This window comes from Schistosoma haematobium, chromosome 7, assembly GCF_000699445.3.
Source record: "Schistosoma haematobium chromosome 7, whole genome shotgun sequence".
Classification (NCBI taxonomy): Eukaryota; Metazoa; Platyhelminthes; class Trematoda; order Strigeidida; family Schistosomatidae; genus Schistosoma; species Schistosoma haematobium.
Genome location: NC_067202.1, coordinates 6,748,152 through 6,765,445, shown reverse-complemented (window position 1 = coordinate 6,765,445; position 17,294 = coordinate 6,748,152). Strand labels below are relative to the sequence as shown.

Below are 17,294 nucleotides of genomic sequence, written 5' to 3'. Positions count from 1 at the left end.
TCTAGCAGAATTAGAATACTAGAATTAACCTGACTCTAACATATTTAGTTCATAGGGGAATAAGTATAAAGCTAACCAAAATTTTTTTATCAAATCATACTAAAACTCTAGATAAAATACTCACGAACAACGTTATATTAACAGTCTCATAGTGTAACATAGAAAGGTTCTATTTGCTTTTCACCCTCTCAATGATAATTCACACCAATCCTTGCAAATTAATACATTCCTCACGGACGAGTATTGTCAAATGTAACCAAACAACCAGGGTCATCAATATTATCAATGATGGATAAAATCTGCATGATGCAGTTAGATAGAATAAGAAATAGGTTCAAGTATTTTTTTTATTCTTGTTATTAGCGGAAAATACATTGAATCAGATTGTATTGACTTCTAGGATCAAACAATGAATTAACTACTAGATTAGAGAATGGATAAATAGATCTAATAAATCCCAAAGCTTGACCACCTAATACACTCAACTCAATTATCCGATCAAAGATCAAGAAGTAGATATTTCATAACACGAGTTTGTTAACATGATATTACCAAACAATTAACAAATAGAATCAAAATATAATCGACTATGTATATAACATGGTTTCTTGTATTTGGTGTAGCCGGATATGTTTATGCTTATATACTGACCAAGTACTCCTTACTTCCACTTGACACATCAATTATATAGTTCCATTTTGGTTATTGAATGAAATTCTTTATTTTACAACTCAACACTACTTAACCGGCGATAAATTCTTAGAATGCAACTAAAACCTGTTACATTTGATGAAGATTAAATAAATGGTAGCTTCCGGGAATTATTTGCGGACCATTACGATGTATATATATAACGAAATTCTATATATATATATATATATATATAATTCTGCTCTTTAGAAAATGAATCCATTTCCAAGTCAGTGATATGCACTTGTCTTTCAGGACACTTCTGTTTGTCACTAATTGACCTCTTCACTTGGCTACTCCTAGCTGACTGGCTATATCAACATGTACCTAACCAAAACATTTCGAAAACAATATTTGAGCAACTAGCCTATAATATATTTACAACAAGTTAGTGATAGAAAATGATATAACAACAGTTAATAAGCCGAATGAAATCTATGAACTTAAAGGAATATCAGTCAGTCAGTCAGTTACAACGTAGGACTAGGCACATATATCCATCGGTCTAAGTTACCATACCTCATTAGCACAACAAGATGAACAACGGATTCATAGAAGTAGTTAATTCAGTGGTGGTAATATATAAAAGAAAGATTACATATAAGGATATAGTACAGAAAGAAACAGTTAGTTCGTAGAAAGAAAGATATGGAGCGATTTCAATCTCATAGTTTAAGGGAAGACAGAGAGTGTATACACCTACGCCATTGTGATAGATTCTGAACCATGTCACCCAGAGTCTCCAACTATTGGTTACGATGGTCACGCTGACCCCATAGACTAAATGACTGAAATATAACAACTTATCTCCCCCAAAAAACAGTTTTTAAAGTTTATCTTTCTCATCTATTCATTTCATCTTTGTCATTATTCTTCTATATTTCGCTAGATATTGTATTATTTTTTTTGTTTAATCTTAGGAAACTACTTATGTGAAAATATTATCAGAAGTTCCACAATTACTTCAAAGACATTTGAAATTATTTCCAAATAGTTTTTATACAGATTCAACAAGTTTCATAGAAGCTTTTTTAAAACATGGTAAGTGAATAAATTAATCATTTCATTTGTTTTCCACCATTACTTATTGATATATGAACATAGGGTAAGAATGACCAGAAGTATTATTAAACTATAGAAGCCTAACAACCAGGTAGAGATCATGGTAAAGCAGTAATAAAATGGATTAGGATGGAATTAAGTATGTTACAGTCATGTAAATTCATCACAGTAAATTATTGTAAGTAAAAGAATAGTAAATTAAAGAAGAAAAAATAAGCATATCAGGCTGTATTGGGACAAACGAATAAACAATTAATGACCAATATGTGGTAGAAGAATACTATACTTATGACCTTGAGAGAACCAATCAAAAATAAGGTAGCCCCAAAATGGATTTTTGCGCAAAAATTGAAAGCTAAATAAAATATAACGCCAAACATATATTGGCAGGGACCAAATAATCAAAACTGAGAATCTGATGGTCAGGGGTTTGTATGAAATTTAAATATCATGTATAACGAGGAGTTAACTGCTTAAAACGTTCCTCACGGTCCTACCATGTCAGACAGGTCGGTTGAAGAGCGGTAAGACTAAAAGCAACAAACCCAAGGTCCGAAGGCGAAGTCGTACTGCTTACTGTACAGAGATGTGACAGCAGTAAAATGTTTCCTTCAGACAACCAGCATGACAGCGATGCTACCTCCCCACAAGGAGGAATGGGGTTAGAAAAGGTCGACCCGAAAAATGCACACCTCGCCTTATCCCACGGATATCCGTCTCCGGCGGTAAGGTCTCAACAAGTACGGAGCTAACACGAAAAGGTCAGGTGTGACCCATCTCAAGCACTTGTCCCTTGGGCACTGCGGCCACGCTCCCAGGTCACCAAAACCACCCCTAATCCGATTTCCTTTTCAGTTACCTCTAGAAGAACCCTTCCACAATGCGAGCAACCTTGAAGTGATAACCGCCCGCGTACTTCTAACAGCACTCAAGACCACAGAAAACTACTTTTGTCTTGATAGAGTAAAAACTTTCATGTCAAACATGATAATGATCACTTCTATGTTTGCAGATTGTACATAACAGGAAAATCGAAACTATCCATAAATCCTAACACTAAACAATCAAACCACACTGACTATTCGATCTTTCCATGAAATTAATACATTCATCTAGATACTGAAAGTTTATGTGTTATAGGTGATACCATTTGCTAATGAAAACCCTTACCTTAAACCTCGGATATGATTACCGAAGACTCATTGATCAGAAATTTTAGAGTATAATTAAAAAATTTAAAAAAAAGTGATTGGTTAACTTGTCTGTTAAAGTGCGCGCTCAAGTGATAATCAACAAACATTTTGTCACCGATAATCATTTGTCAATTCAATGTAAACTGTGCATTCTTACAATCTGATTAGTTCAAATACAAATAGCACAAAGTGCTTTGATTGGATGTGACAATTTGCATTTTCACATTTGAATTTTATTTCGATTAAATAATTCTGTTTGACTGTCCCATACGAGTTTTGGTAAAAATCAGGAAGGGTGTTGTGAATATTATAGTAATTTTAATAGTTGGATTCATGAGTCAATTGAAGCTAGACCACAATGGTGAACCTGGAATCACTGGACGGCCATTAAACCATAGTATCAGTATCGTGAGCGAACTTTTAAACTCTGCACACTGCTGACAAGTCCCGTAATAGGATGAACTGACGACCCAGTGCTTCCAGGTTTTCCATGGTGATCTAGCTTCAATTGACTCATGAATTGAACTAATAAAATTTAATTAAAATGTTAACTTCTAAAAAATAAACGTCAATTGTGTTTGACTAGCCTGCTATACTCCTGTCTGTGTATGTAAATCGGGAAAAACTGTTTTCGATCAGGTAGAAATGGAACTGAAGTAGTTAAGTATGGTGACAAATGACATAATATGTAGATCATTAAAATAAAACTGACAACTGTTCTCATCAATACCTGATAATATTGATTACTGAAATGAAACGTAGTCCAATGTTTAATACAGAAGTAGTCAACTAATTTTCACCTAAGCATTTCCATGAGTTATTTTAACACATAGTTCGATCTTGTAATAATCGTTCTATCTATATATGTGTGTAAACATACGAATAAAAATCATTGTGATAAGATAATGTATGGGGTATGTATTAATCACGCCAACCGTTAAGGATCGGTGAATGAAGCAATGTTTACACTTTCTTAAATCAATAATAATTTCTGAGAAAGAAGCAAATAACATTTATGATTTGATGAATATGCAAACAGTGATACTTATATACAAATGAGTTGTTTAGTTTCGCTTTAAAAGTAGCATCGTAAATAAACGCAAAATTGTAATTGTGTTGGACTGTACATTGTAAGTGCAAGGGTCACATTGCCACAATTGAAGAACATATGGAACTCAAAACAACTGTCTGTCAGCCAATATCAAAGTGAGAATCTTCAATACGAACGTCAAGACAGTTCTACTGTACGGAGCTGAAACTTGGAGAACTACTACAATCATCATCAAAAATGTACACGTATTTATAAATAGCTGTCTACATAAGGTATTCAACATTCATTGGCCGGAGATACCATCAGAAACAGCTTATTGTGGGAGAAGGTAAACCAGCTTCCAACTGAAGAGGAAATTAGGAAAAGACGATGGAAATGGATAGGACATACATTGAGCAAATCACCAAAGTGCATCACGAGACAAGCCCTAACTTGCAATCCTGAAGGGAAACGGAAAAGTGGAAGGCCAAAGAACACATTACTTCGGGAAATAGAAGCAGATATGAAAAGGATGAATAACAAGTAGAAAGAGCTGGAACGGATTGACCAGAGCAGGGTTGGATTAAGAGTTGTGGTGGTTGGCGGCCTATGCTCCTCCACGAGGAGTAACAGGTGTAAGTAAGTACATTGTAAGTACATTCTATGTTATTGTGCTTAGGGAAGTGCACGTTAGGTTTCTCTCTCTCTCACGCACTACCAATAACAATGCCGCCTGATCAAATCATCATCTGCAATTTTTCGGAATGTCATTTGTAAATGAAATTGCAAATGTCTGGAATCATTGTTCAAATCATCGGCTTCATTTAGAGGGACAATAACAAACTCTATTTACATATTTGTCATATGTAAATATTTATTTATTTATTCTTTTAATATTAAACCTGAAACAGTAGAATGTTAGAATAAATAAATAAATAAATAACCAAGTCATTGACATATTGGTTGAATTCAGTACAAATTCACTGGTCTACACTGGTCGAAACCAAATACATTTTTTACTATGTCGATTAGACTACTAATTACGAATAAGGTCAGTTGTATCATTTAACTATATCAACGTTTCATTTCAATGTAATAAATAAAAGCCAACATTTGTCTAGTTGAACAATACGAAAACAAAAAAACAAAACAAACAATCATTGAAACATTCTTATGAAATGTTATATGTAGATTAGATGATATAGACATTTGATAAAATGTGAAAAACTATTCCTAATATGTAGGCTATAATCACATTATCACTATTATTCTCAAATGATTATATAACTTCCTCTCTATAGTTTGATTCTAATTCATTAGAGTGATTTCACTTGATCATGGAAATTATGTTGTTGCATCAGTGTAGTCATCTTAGTACATAATTTCCAAATGTCCGGCGCTTTAACCGGATTGGTTGACATGGAGAGTCCACCTAGGGAAATCGGGAAAACCTCATTCCAAACCAATGGTGCACATGGGCTCCAGTATCCTGAGGGAATAAATGGCGTATGAACTAATCGTTAGTCACCGGCTACCATGAGACTGCATCTACTTACGATGCTCCACTGCCTTGTGGATCAGACCTGTAGGTCGAGGGATCCGGGTGTGGCCCCCTAAGTAAACCACCTGCTTCTGTTTGGGCACCTGGGCAGTATCGCAGCCCTCACACATATCGAATGAGATTTGTGTGGCGCATATGTATTTGGTGTCTCCTTGTACCAATATCTGTGTTCAAATAAATAAAAAATAATAATTTCCAACTTATAGTACAGTAAATCAACGTTAATGATAACTTAATTTTATTCATACTAAGTTTCAGTCAACACTTAAAAGTAAAAAAAAGAAAACTTATTGTACGCAAGAAAGGAGTAGTTATCAGATGAAACAGTTAACGGACAACACTGAGAAAGACATTAAAAATGATTGTTTATTTATTTATTTATTTATTCTAACATTCTACTGTTTCAGGTTTAATATTAAAAAGAATAAATAAATAAATATTTACATATGACAAATATGTAAATAGAGTTTGTTATTGTCCCTCTAAATGAAGCCGATGATTTGAACAATGATTCCAGACATTTGCAATTTCATTTACAAATGACATTCCGAAAAATTGCAGATGATGATTTGATCAGGCGGCATTGTTATTGGTAGTGCGTGAGAGAGAGAAAACCTAACGTGCACTTCCCTAAGCACAATAACATAGAATGTACTTACAATGTACTTACTTACACCTGTTACTCCTCGTGGAGGAGCATAGGCCGCCAACCACCACAACTCTTAATCCAACCCTGCTCTGGTCAATCCGTTCCAGCTCTTTCTACTTGTTATTCATCCTTTTCATATCTGCTTCTATTTCCCGAAGTAATGTGTTCTTTGGCCTTCCACTTTTCCGTTTCCCTTCAGGATTGCAAGTTAGGGCTTGTCTCGTGATGCACTTTGGTGATTTGCTCAATGTATGTCCTATCCATTTCCATCGTCTTTTCCTAATTTCCTCTTCAGTTGGAAGCTGGTTTACCTTCTCCCACAATAAGCTGTTTCTGATGGTATCTCCGGCCAATGAATGTTGAATACCTTATGTAGACAGCTATTTATAAATACGTGTACATTTTTGATGATGATTGTAGTAGTTCTCCAAGTTTCAGCTCCGTACAGTAGAACTGTCTTGACGTTCGTATTGAAGATTCTCACTTTGATATTGGCTGACAGACAGTTGTTTTGAGTTCCATATGTTCTTCAATTGTGGCAATGTGACCCTTGCACTTACAATGTACAGTCCAACACAATTACAATTTTGCGTTTATTTACGATGCTACTTTTAAAGCGAAACTAAACAACTCATTTGTATATAAGTATCACTGTTTGCATATTCATCAAATCATAAATGTTATTTGCTTCTTTCTCAGAAATTATTATTGATTTAAGAAAGTGTAAACATTGCTTCATTCACCGATCCTTAACGGTTGGCGTGATTAATACATACCCCATACATTATCTTATCACAATGATTTTTATTCGTATGTTTACACACATATATAGATAGAACGATTATTACGAGATCGAACTATGTGTTAAAATAACTCATGGAAATGCTTAGGTGAAAATTAGTTGACTACTTCTGTATTAAACATTGGACTACGTTTCATTTCAGTAATCAATATTATCAGGTATTGATGAGAACAGTTGTCAGTTTTATTTTAATGATCTACATATTATGTCATTTGTCACCATACTTAACTACTTCAGTTCCATTTCTACCTGATCGAAAACAGTTTTTCCCGATTTACATACACAGACAGGAGTATAGCAGGCTAGTCAAACACAATTGACGTTTATTTTTTTAGAAGTTAACATTTTAATTAAATTTTATTAGTTCAATTCATGAGTCAATTGAAGCTAGATCACCATGGAAAACCTGGAAGCACTGGGTCGTCAGTTCATCCTATTACGGGACTTGTCAGCAGTGTGCAGAGTTTAAAAGTTCGCTCACGATACTGATACTATGGTTTAATGGCCGTCCAGTGATTCCAGGTTCACCATTGTGGTCTAGCTTCAATTGACTCATGAATCCAACTATTAAAATTACTATAATATTCACAACACCCTTCCTGATTTTTACCAAAACTCGTATGGGACAGTCAAACAGAATTATTTAATCGAAATAAAATTCAAATGTGAAAATGCAAATTGTCACATCCAATCAAAGCACTTTGTGCTATTTGTATTTGAACTAATCAGATTGTAAGAATGCACAGTTTACATTGAATTGACAAATGATTATCGGTGACAAAATGTTTGTTGATTATCACTTGAGCGTGTACTATAACAAACTAGTTGACAAATCACTTGTACCTGAATGACTTCAGAAACAAATAGAATCGAATGACCTAATAGGAGTAAAGTATTAACTGTCACCATCCTCTATTGCCAAACACGTAATTGAAACAGGACATAAGATTGATCTTCACCCGGCTTTTGTTGTGTTGTACTAATATGTAAAATGGTGTATACTAAGATTTATTGGCGATTATCCATGAGGAAATTTAAACCCTCTTTGTGTATTCAAAAACAGTTTGCTTTCACCTTAAACCTACCATGGTGATATTAGCTTATTATCTAGAATGATGAAATTTGAAATTGTTTCCGCAGTATTTTTTGTATAATCCTTGTCTCCTCGTAATCTTGACCTTTTGTTTATATGTATACAAATGTTCTTAACATGTATATGTATGATTAGATTGTTCGGAATGTATTGCGCAAATATATCACATAATTCTGATAATCTTTGTCTTCTTATTAAACCATCGAAATTTAAATAAGAAAGATTGGTTCAGTGAAGAGTTATCTTTTCGACGAATACATTTTCACAGTTGTACAATTACAAATATAGATACTTATGTTTTCAGGATGATGATAATAATTACAATAATAATGGTAATTGTTATAACTTGTGAACCTGTGTACCTTGTATATTGGATAACGCAACGATACCGCCAATCAGAGAGCAGCGAATTATCGACCGAACCAGTGACGCATAAAACACGTGCGAGCAACCTAGAGTCCTTATTGGTCTCGCTTCCTGTCTAGCTCAGCCAGTTGAGTCCAGAACACCAATCTTAGCCTCTGCAATATAAATCATTTATTCCAAACATACTCGGTTTATATACCAATCAAAGAGACCACAACGTACCATAAAATATGAAACAACATTTGTACAATATTTGGCCAAATGTGGCTGTGAATGAGGGAGATAGTAATTGATAGACAGGCCATAACTCATGAATGATAAATCGTATAGTAATAGTCTATGGGTCAAATTAAAGCGTATAATAAGAGCGACATGAATATGAACAGTTTAGTTACATGAGAATTATACGATAAAAATATACTCATAGCATTGGTCCATAAACGGATCCCAAAAACTACCATTCATTATTCTTATTGGGATATAACAGTAATAAACTTCTATGAGACATGGTGACATTGAGGTAGAATAAACGAAGGTCTCAAAAAAATTTTTTAAACAAAGAAACTAATAATCGAAATTTATCAAAGGAATTAACTGCTTTGAACTTTTTTCTAAGTTTGTTTAATCACAACCTAAAAATTTCTTATCAATGGGTAGCGGGGAATCACAGTCTCTATGTCATTATTGTCAACCGAAATATACATCCCAGCTACCCTCGTATATATAATTGTCGACTTAATTCGCGTTAGAAAATAACAGAGTAAAATAAGTCGAATACGTGAATGAATTTTGAAGAAGTATATTTTGTAAACTTGTTGATCCGGATGGACAATTAGCATAAGTAAGCGGAGATAGAGAAGAGAAGGGAGCAAAGCAAAGCAGACAAGGAGAGTAAATCGACTCATTTTAATTAATCGAGGCTCAATATTTAAAGTCAAACAAAAATAAGCTACAGATATGTGATAAGTGGGATAAGCAATGTACACACAGACGCTCATATAAAAATAGACGACGGCTTATTAACATGATCAAAATGTAACTCAAAAATGATAAATAAATCGGTCTGTTAGGAAGCTACAATAACCCATGTGGCGTTGAATAACAACGCTAGTCTCAGCTTCTAATGAGTAGACTTAACCTTTTACCTTTACTATGAAGAATAATTCAACATGTAAAGGCTAATTAATCATGTTAAAAGGATTACTGAATTGTATTTTTATTGAGTTTTATTGTTTTATCACTAAACACTGTTTCTTAATTGATTGATAAGTTTATCAAGATTGTCAGTGTAGCATTATTTTTACCGAATATGCCTATAAAAAAATTTACATCTTTCGCTGATTGTTAATTCGTTAAAGACAGAGTACACAAAGATTCAAGTGAATCGAAATGGTTCTCGTTTAAAGTACAACTTAATTAGTCGTTTTTTTTTCAACTATTTAGTCGATAAACAAATAGGATGCTTATTAATCAGATGTCTATTTTTATACAATAGTACAAATCTACGACCACACTCTATACTTATAGTAATCATGTATGCACTACTGATTGGCTTCAAGATAACTAAGGGAGTTCAACCATATCATGTACAAAGAATTTATCTACCACAAACAATGAAAGGTAGTTGTTCAATGTCGCATACTGATTAAAGTTAAACTTGTAGACAATTGGGTACTGGCTTAGTGGTCTATATGTTAAGCATTCGCGCTCGGGACTAACGATTCTTCATTTAATCCCCAGTTGCGGAGTAGGGGATGAGCACTATCAAAGAACACATGTTCGGTGCTTCCTAGTTTTTAGTAGTTGCCTGTCTATGATCATTTCATCATTTAAACTATGAAGATCCTACATCTTCCACAAATTCACGCATAAATCATTAGTTCTAGTAGTATCTAAACTATTTCAAGTTAACATTTTGTTTTATCTTATCAAATATCTTACATACATATGGTATACTTTGAAACGATTAATTTGTTCATTCTTTTGGATTATAAGTTTCGATGTATTACTATGTAGAAACTGATAAGAATTTATTGAAAATAATATTCTTTATCAGAAGGGGTTTTGTGGAGATTTTAGAAATTTCACTGATTGAAATCATGAGTTAATTGAAGCTAGACCACCATGGAAAACCTGAAAGCATTGGATGGCCGTTTCGTCCCAGTATGGGACTCCTCAGCAGTGCGCATCCACGATCCCGCACCCCACGAGATTCGAACCGGCCACCTCAGTAGTCTAAAGGTTAAGTGATCGAGCACGAGACTGGTAGGTCCTGGGCTCGGATCTGGCGAGGCGGGATCGTGGATGCGCACTGCTGAGGAGTCCCATACTAGGACGAAACGGCCGTTCAGTGCTTCCAGGTTTTCCATGATGGTCTAGCTTCAATTGACTCATGATTTCAATCAGTGAAATAATATTCTTTGTTCATATGTAATTCTTTATAATATTCTTTTAATAAACTAGGTGGTGTTATTGAAGCATGCCCACCAATCGATGAATGGACAAATCTCTCCGTTGTTATTGCAATTCTTCCGAACAAAACTGTTCGTATAGTAGCTAGTGGCGATCAATTACACTCGGAAGATAAATTTTATACATGGGGAGAAACAAGTAAGTTTTTGTTTTTTGTTTTCTGGTCTTTATGTAAAAGGTGACTTGCATGATTAGTAGAGTTTTATACACATTGGCATTCTGATGAACGTTTAAAATATTTAAAATAGAGATGGAATAAGGTAGTAAAGTAACCTGGGACACATATTTCATCCCACTTGAGACTCATCAGATGGATGAAACTGCACTTCTGTGTTGATTTTCATATTGACATTTCGATGCAATAAATTTTGTTTTGGTTACTGAGTGCAACGGGCATTAATCTCCATTCACTTGTATTGATTGCTTGAATCTTTCCGTTGATATTATGAACTGTAACCAATCAACTGCAGTTCATAACATCGACCGAAAGATTCATTACAACCAATAAAAAGGATTTGAGTAGGAATAGTAAAAAATATGAAATGAATTTCTCACTATACTCAAGTAATAGAATATTTCCGTGCACTGTGACATATGGTAACTTAACCTAATAAAAGTTACAGTAAGACCTGTTGAGTAGGATTCGATCAGCAGGTACGTGAAGGAAAAACAAACAATTGAACATTGACTTTTACTAAGCGACCATTTCATATAAACACTGACTTTCTCTAAAGGAGTTTAATTAATATTCAATCAGCTCTGTAATAACATCTTATTTAACTGCTATTAAGTATCCTTTGAACAAGTAGAGAAAATGTTTGTGTTTTATCCTCTTTTAAACTATCGTGTTACAAATTGATTGGAGAAATTCTCGAGATAAAATTCATTTCATTATCGGCTAGTGACTAGATTTACTGAATCGACAAATATCATCGTATTTATCATGCCCTCCGATTTGTTATGATATAATTTGATGAGAAGTAATCAACAGGAAACCCTGACTTTCACCAATAAGCCTAATCTTCAATCTTCATTAAACTAACAGTATCTGTAGAATCCCAATCCTGACCACTTAACATCGAAAGATATTGCATATGATGCAGAGTTAATTTAACTAGTGACAGAATTCTAAATTGATTAATAGAATTCAGTTAGCACTAAACGGACTAGATAAACATGATATTATTCACTACTCAGTGATCAATCAATGTAAGAATTATTACTTTGGTGTAGTAAGATAATATCTAAACAGTGAGTTATTTCATTGATTGTTGAGATGCGGAATAAATATTTTGCCTATTAAATAGACGCATCATAGTTTGTAGTTGGATTTATGAGTCGATCTAAGCTAGATCACCATTGAAAACCTGAATAATGGATGAAGGGATGTGCTAGATCATGGATCGACTGGAGTTAGACATTAACACCATTGGATGCAGGCTCAGTAGTCTACAGCTTAAGAGTTCACGCGAGAGACCGAAGGTTTTGCCTTTGAGTCCAGCATGTAGGACTGTGGGTGCTACGTGAAAAGAGGTTTTATTTTGATTCTTCTAGATATATTTCATACTTATGAATATCAACTGATTACATATCAGTTGAGCAATCTGTATGTTATGCCATTAGTAGTCCTGAGAAATCATCTTCTGAGTAAAAGATTTGGATTTATTTAAACTAAGCATCCTAATCTCATCTCTTTACTGGTTTGACAATATGTTCAGAAGATGTTTTAAATCATCAGCTAACCTGAAAGATTTGTATTACATTTATTTATTAACTTACCAGAAACTAATTCGCTCAATAAGTAATTCCTGAACAAATCACAGTTCAATACTTTGGGAAAAATAAATTTTCTCATTATAATTAAAATTTAATTATGAAATATCGAACAGCTTAAAATGAATCTGATTGTTTAACAAATACTACGCAGTCAAATGACGTTTTTGTGGTTATCTTTGAGGATTATTTGTTGTTTAAATTTACACTACTAACACATTAATTAGTAAGAAAGTTTTTAAATCAAAATTTACTAATTTCGATTGTGTTTGTAGTACCAATGTCGTCAGTAACACCATTATGGGTAAATAATCTTAGTATGGGATTGGGTTCGCTAATGGCCAATAAAGGAGTTGTTGGCTATGTCAATATTGATTTTTTAACATTTATACATCCAGAAAAAGTAAGTAATCTAAGTAAAACCTAAACAAAATGTCTTTTTTTAAAGTTGAAATTACGAACCGATCTAATTTAGAAAACTATTGAAATCCTGGAAGCATTGGATAGTCGTTTCATCTCAGTGTGGGGCTCCCCACCAATGCGGATATATGACCACGTAATCAGGAATCGATACTGAGAGCTTCGGTCTGGCTCATGAAGGCTTGGCTTCTAAATGGCTGGGCCGGAATCGTTTGGTGTATAAGTAGCTTCAGTCAATTCACGATATTATGCTACTACCTTCCATTGTCTTTGGTCAGTACTTTCATCGCACCTAACAAGATTGAACTGCTTGGTTGGGGTCCGCGTGACTATCGTAACCAGTGGTTGGAGACTCTAGGTGACATGGTTCAGGATCTATCACAATGGCGTAGGTGTACACACTCTCTGTCTCCCTTTAAACTATAAGATTGAAATCGCTTCATATCTTTCTACGAACCAACTGTTTCTTCCTGTACTATATCTTTATATGCAATCTTTCTTTTATATATTACCACCACTGAATTAACTACTTCTATGAATCCGTTATTCATCTTGTTGTGTTAATGAGGTATGGCAACTTGGACTGATGCACATATGTGCTTGGTCCTACGTTGTAGCCGACTGACTGACTAACATTCTTCTATTCAATTGGATTACACCAATTAATTCATAGTATAGTTATATACATATCTATTGTCCTTTTTCCAACATTAATAGAATGAACAAATATTATGGATTACTGATATAAAACCAGGTTATACAGATTTATTAGCTATGACACAATTAGTATTATTTGCTACAAATACAACTTTTAAAATTAATCAATCCACTGGTGAACATGAAATTATAGCAAAACCACCAACCATATTATTAGAGAAAATGATTGCCAAATCACAAGAAACAGTAATATCAAATGAAATACAAGAAAATGTAAGTATATTTCTTTTATTTCATTAAAGTTTTATCACGTCTATATTGTTTATTTAAAACTTTGAATGAACTACATTTTGAGAATGACCTAGAAAAACATTTCATCATTATCATCATCATAAACGTTTAGTAAGTCATTGATAGTCTAGGTCAATCAGAGATAAAAGACACATAATAAGTGAATGTTGTTGACTGAAACATGTTATTGGTCAAGATTTGGTTTTACTTTCGAAAGAAAGAGGTATGAGCTGTAGATTATCCCTTTTATTCTGATGGAAATATGTATATGAACAAGTTGTACATAGATGCTGAATTTGTTTCATCAGTATATGGTTGTGGAAATTATTAAGTTATTGATTGAAATCTTGAACTGATTGATGTTAGACTAGCATTGAAAAGCTGGAAGCATTGGACGGCTGTTTCGTCCTATTGTGGGACTCCTCGGTGGCGGTGCGCATCCATGATCCCGCTCGCGGGATTTGAACCCAGGGACTTCAGTCTCGACATTGGATACCGGCTCAGTGGTTTAAAGGTTAAGAGTTCGCGCACGAGACTGAAGGTCTTGGGTTCAAGTTCTGTGTGTGGGATCGCGGACGAGCACTGCTGAGGAGTCCCACAGTAGGACGAAACAGCCGTCCAGTGCTTCTAGGTTTTCAATGTTGTTCTAACATCAATCACTTCAAGATGTCAATCAATGAATTTGTTTCAGTCAATGAAAACGATCTGTTCACTTTTTGTTTTTCCACTCAAGTAGCTGCTTGTGCTCGTTTATAGGAAGCTTGTATATTAGTAGAAGACTTGGACGATTGTAAAACATGAAAATAAGAAATAATATGTTGCTTGAAATTCTTAAAACAGCAAAGAACAATCATCAATCTAATATATAGATATCAATCGTTACAATGTACAAGGTGTAGAAAGCTACTTACTAATCATTAGTGCGATAAGTTATACTGTTAGCTCTATCGAAGCGTCTGATCATGCTAGTGAGATGTGTAAAAAACTGAAGTTCATAAAACAACAGTTTATCCATAAAATATAATGTAAGTAAAATAAGGTTTATTTAAGGTTAAAGATTTTATAAATAATGTCAATTCTCCTGTTCTACATAATTTAAAGAGATAGGACTGAGTACTTGATATACTTAACATTATCAGTATAAGGTTGTGGAAATTTTTGAGCTTAAATTGATACCATGAATAGATGAATATTAGTTAAACCACCGTAGAAAACTTAGAAGCACTGAACGGCCATTTTGTCCTACTATGGAACTCTTCATTATTGCACATCTACGATCCCACACAAGGAACCCGAACCCGAAGCCTTCGGTTTTACGCGTAAACGCTTAATCTCTAGTCCATTGAGCCGGCATCCAACGGTGAGATCGAAGGTCCTGGGTTCGAGCCCTGAGTATGGGATCATGGATGCGCACTGATGAGGAGTCCCATACTGGGACGAAATGACCATCTAGTGCTTCCAGGTTTTCGCTGATAGTCTAACTAACATTCACCCATTCATGATATCAATTTAAACACTAAACATCATTTTTACACCATAGTGACAGAAATTGATTTTTTGTTTTCATTTTAGTCATTTTAATTAATAAACAAAGATTATTTTACTGCTTTCTATACATAATATTGAATGTCATGTAAAGGTTTTAGATTATTGGGTTCTCAATTCTAATTAACTGGTTGTCCCCCGCCCCACCCACCTCCTCCCCTCATAGTGTATTTTTTGTTATAATTTACAGTTTCCATTTAAAATTACCACTTCCCACTTTATTCAATAAAAAGATGAAATGTGTATAACAAATAATAACAGAGATCACATTTCGATTAATTAATTAACATAATAATAATAAATAGTGTTTTTCCCATTAAAAGTACAAAAAAATAAATTTTGGTTACTATGGTTATTGCTTCATTCACCTTTATTACATAAATAAATTAATAATCAAAATGTATTTTGTATTATTATTGCATAATTATTTTCCCCCCCCCAGTAAGTCATGTGAAATGTTACTTTTAAAAATCGTATTTCTATGATTTCTGGAAGTGTTCACTAACAAATTTAATTGGGATGACACTTTAAAGGTTTCAAATATTGTTACCAGTACAAGATAGTGTTACGTCCTTGATCTGTCTACCCACTTCTGGTGCTGAAGATTACATGTCTAATCTAGATTAAGACCTTGATGCGATAGGCTGACTGATTCGACCTTGAGGCTAATATGCATGAGTTCGAAGTGAAACTAACTGCTTGGTGTAGAGAGACGAAAACTACTCTATCACCTGATTGGCTGACAAGCGCGCGATTGAGAAGAAGACAAGTCAATTGGAACACTATTCGATTTATTCCCAACTCTTATCTTGTTCCCGATTTCAGGCTAATGTTAAAAGATACATGAGTAAGTAAGATGACCATAGCGCACAACAATTAGAAAATACAATTATATCCAAAGCTGAGGGTTAGAGTAGAAAATAGAGTACTAGAGATTATTATCAGAAGGGGTTTGTGGAGATTTTAGAAATTTTCACAGATTGAAATCATGAGTCAATTGAAGCTAGACCACCATAGAAAACCTGGAAGCACTGGACGGCCGTTTCGTCCTAGTATGGAACTCCTCAGCAGTAAGCATCCACGATCCCGCCCCCGCGAGATTCGGACCCAGGACCTACTGGCTTCGTGCGCGAGCACTTAACCATTAGACCACTGAGCCGGCATCCATTGGCGTTAATGTCTAGCTTCAACTAATCCACAAAGTTGCGCCACCGTACACCATTGTCTTCCGTGAGTTGATTTCTCACAACAGACCTAGCTGAACTCCACCGGTAACGGCTTCTCACTAGAACTCCAGGAAATGCCTTTTGAAGTCAGTCATTAGTGAGCAGATGATTAGTATCAGAAGGGATTTTGTGGAGATTTTGGAAATTTCACTGATTGAAATCATGAGTCAATTGAAGCTAGACCATCATGGAAAACCTGGAAGCACTGGGAGGCCGTTTCGTCCTAGTATGGGACTCCTCAGCAGTGCGCATCTACGATCCCGCCTCCGCGGGATAGGAAAGCTATATAGTAACTCGTTAATTTGCAAAATATCAATCCATCATATCAACCTGGACTGTTCCTGTTGCAAACATCAATCCATTGTCTCACATTTCATTGTTCATGCGTTTCCTTACAAATTGCATTGTAATGTCGCTCTTCCTTTCTTGATCTTCCCTCATCTTCTGCTGCCAGACATTACGTT

The 17,294-nt window shown here is 34.6% G+C and overlaps 1 protein-coding gene across 1 annotated transcript in view; it reads left to right on the top strand.

Moving 5' to 3' along the window:
- MS3_00009505 (uncharacterized protein) overlaps positions 1-17,294 on the top strand; it is a 54,867-nt gene that overhangs the window by 31,284 nt on the left and 6,289 nt on the right. The window contains exons 16-19 of the mRNA XM_051217889.1: positions 1,611-1,731; positions 10,910-11,056; positions 12,967-13,094; positions 13,829-14,041. Of these exons, the coding sequence (XP_051064321.1) occupies positions 1,611-1,731; positions 10,910-11,056; positions 12,967-13,094; positions 13,829-14,041 (609 nt within the window). The remainder of the gene's footprint in view (positions 1-1,610; positions 1,732-10,909; positions 11,057-12,966; positions 13,095-13,828; positions 14,042-17,294) is intronic.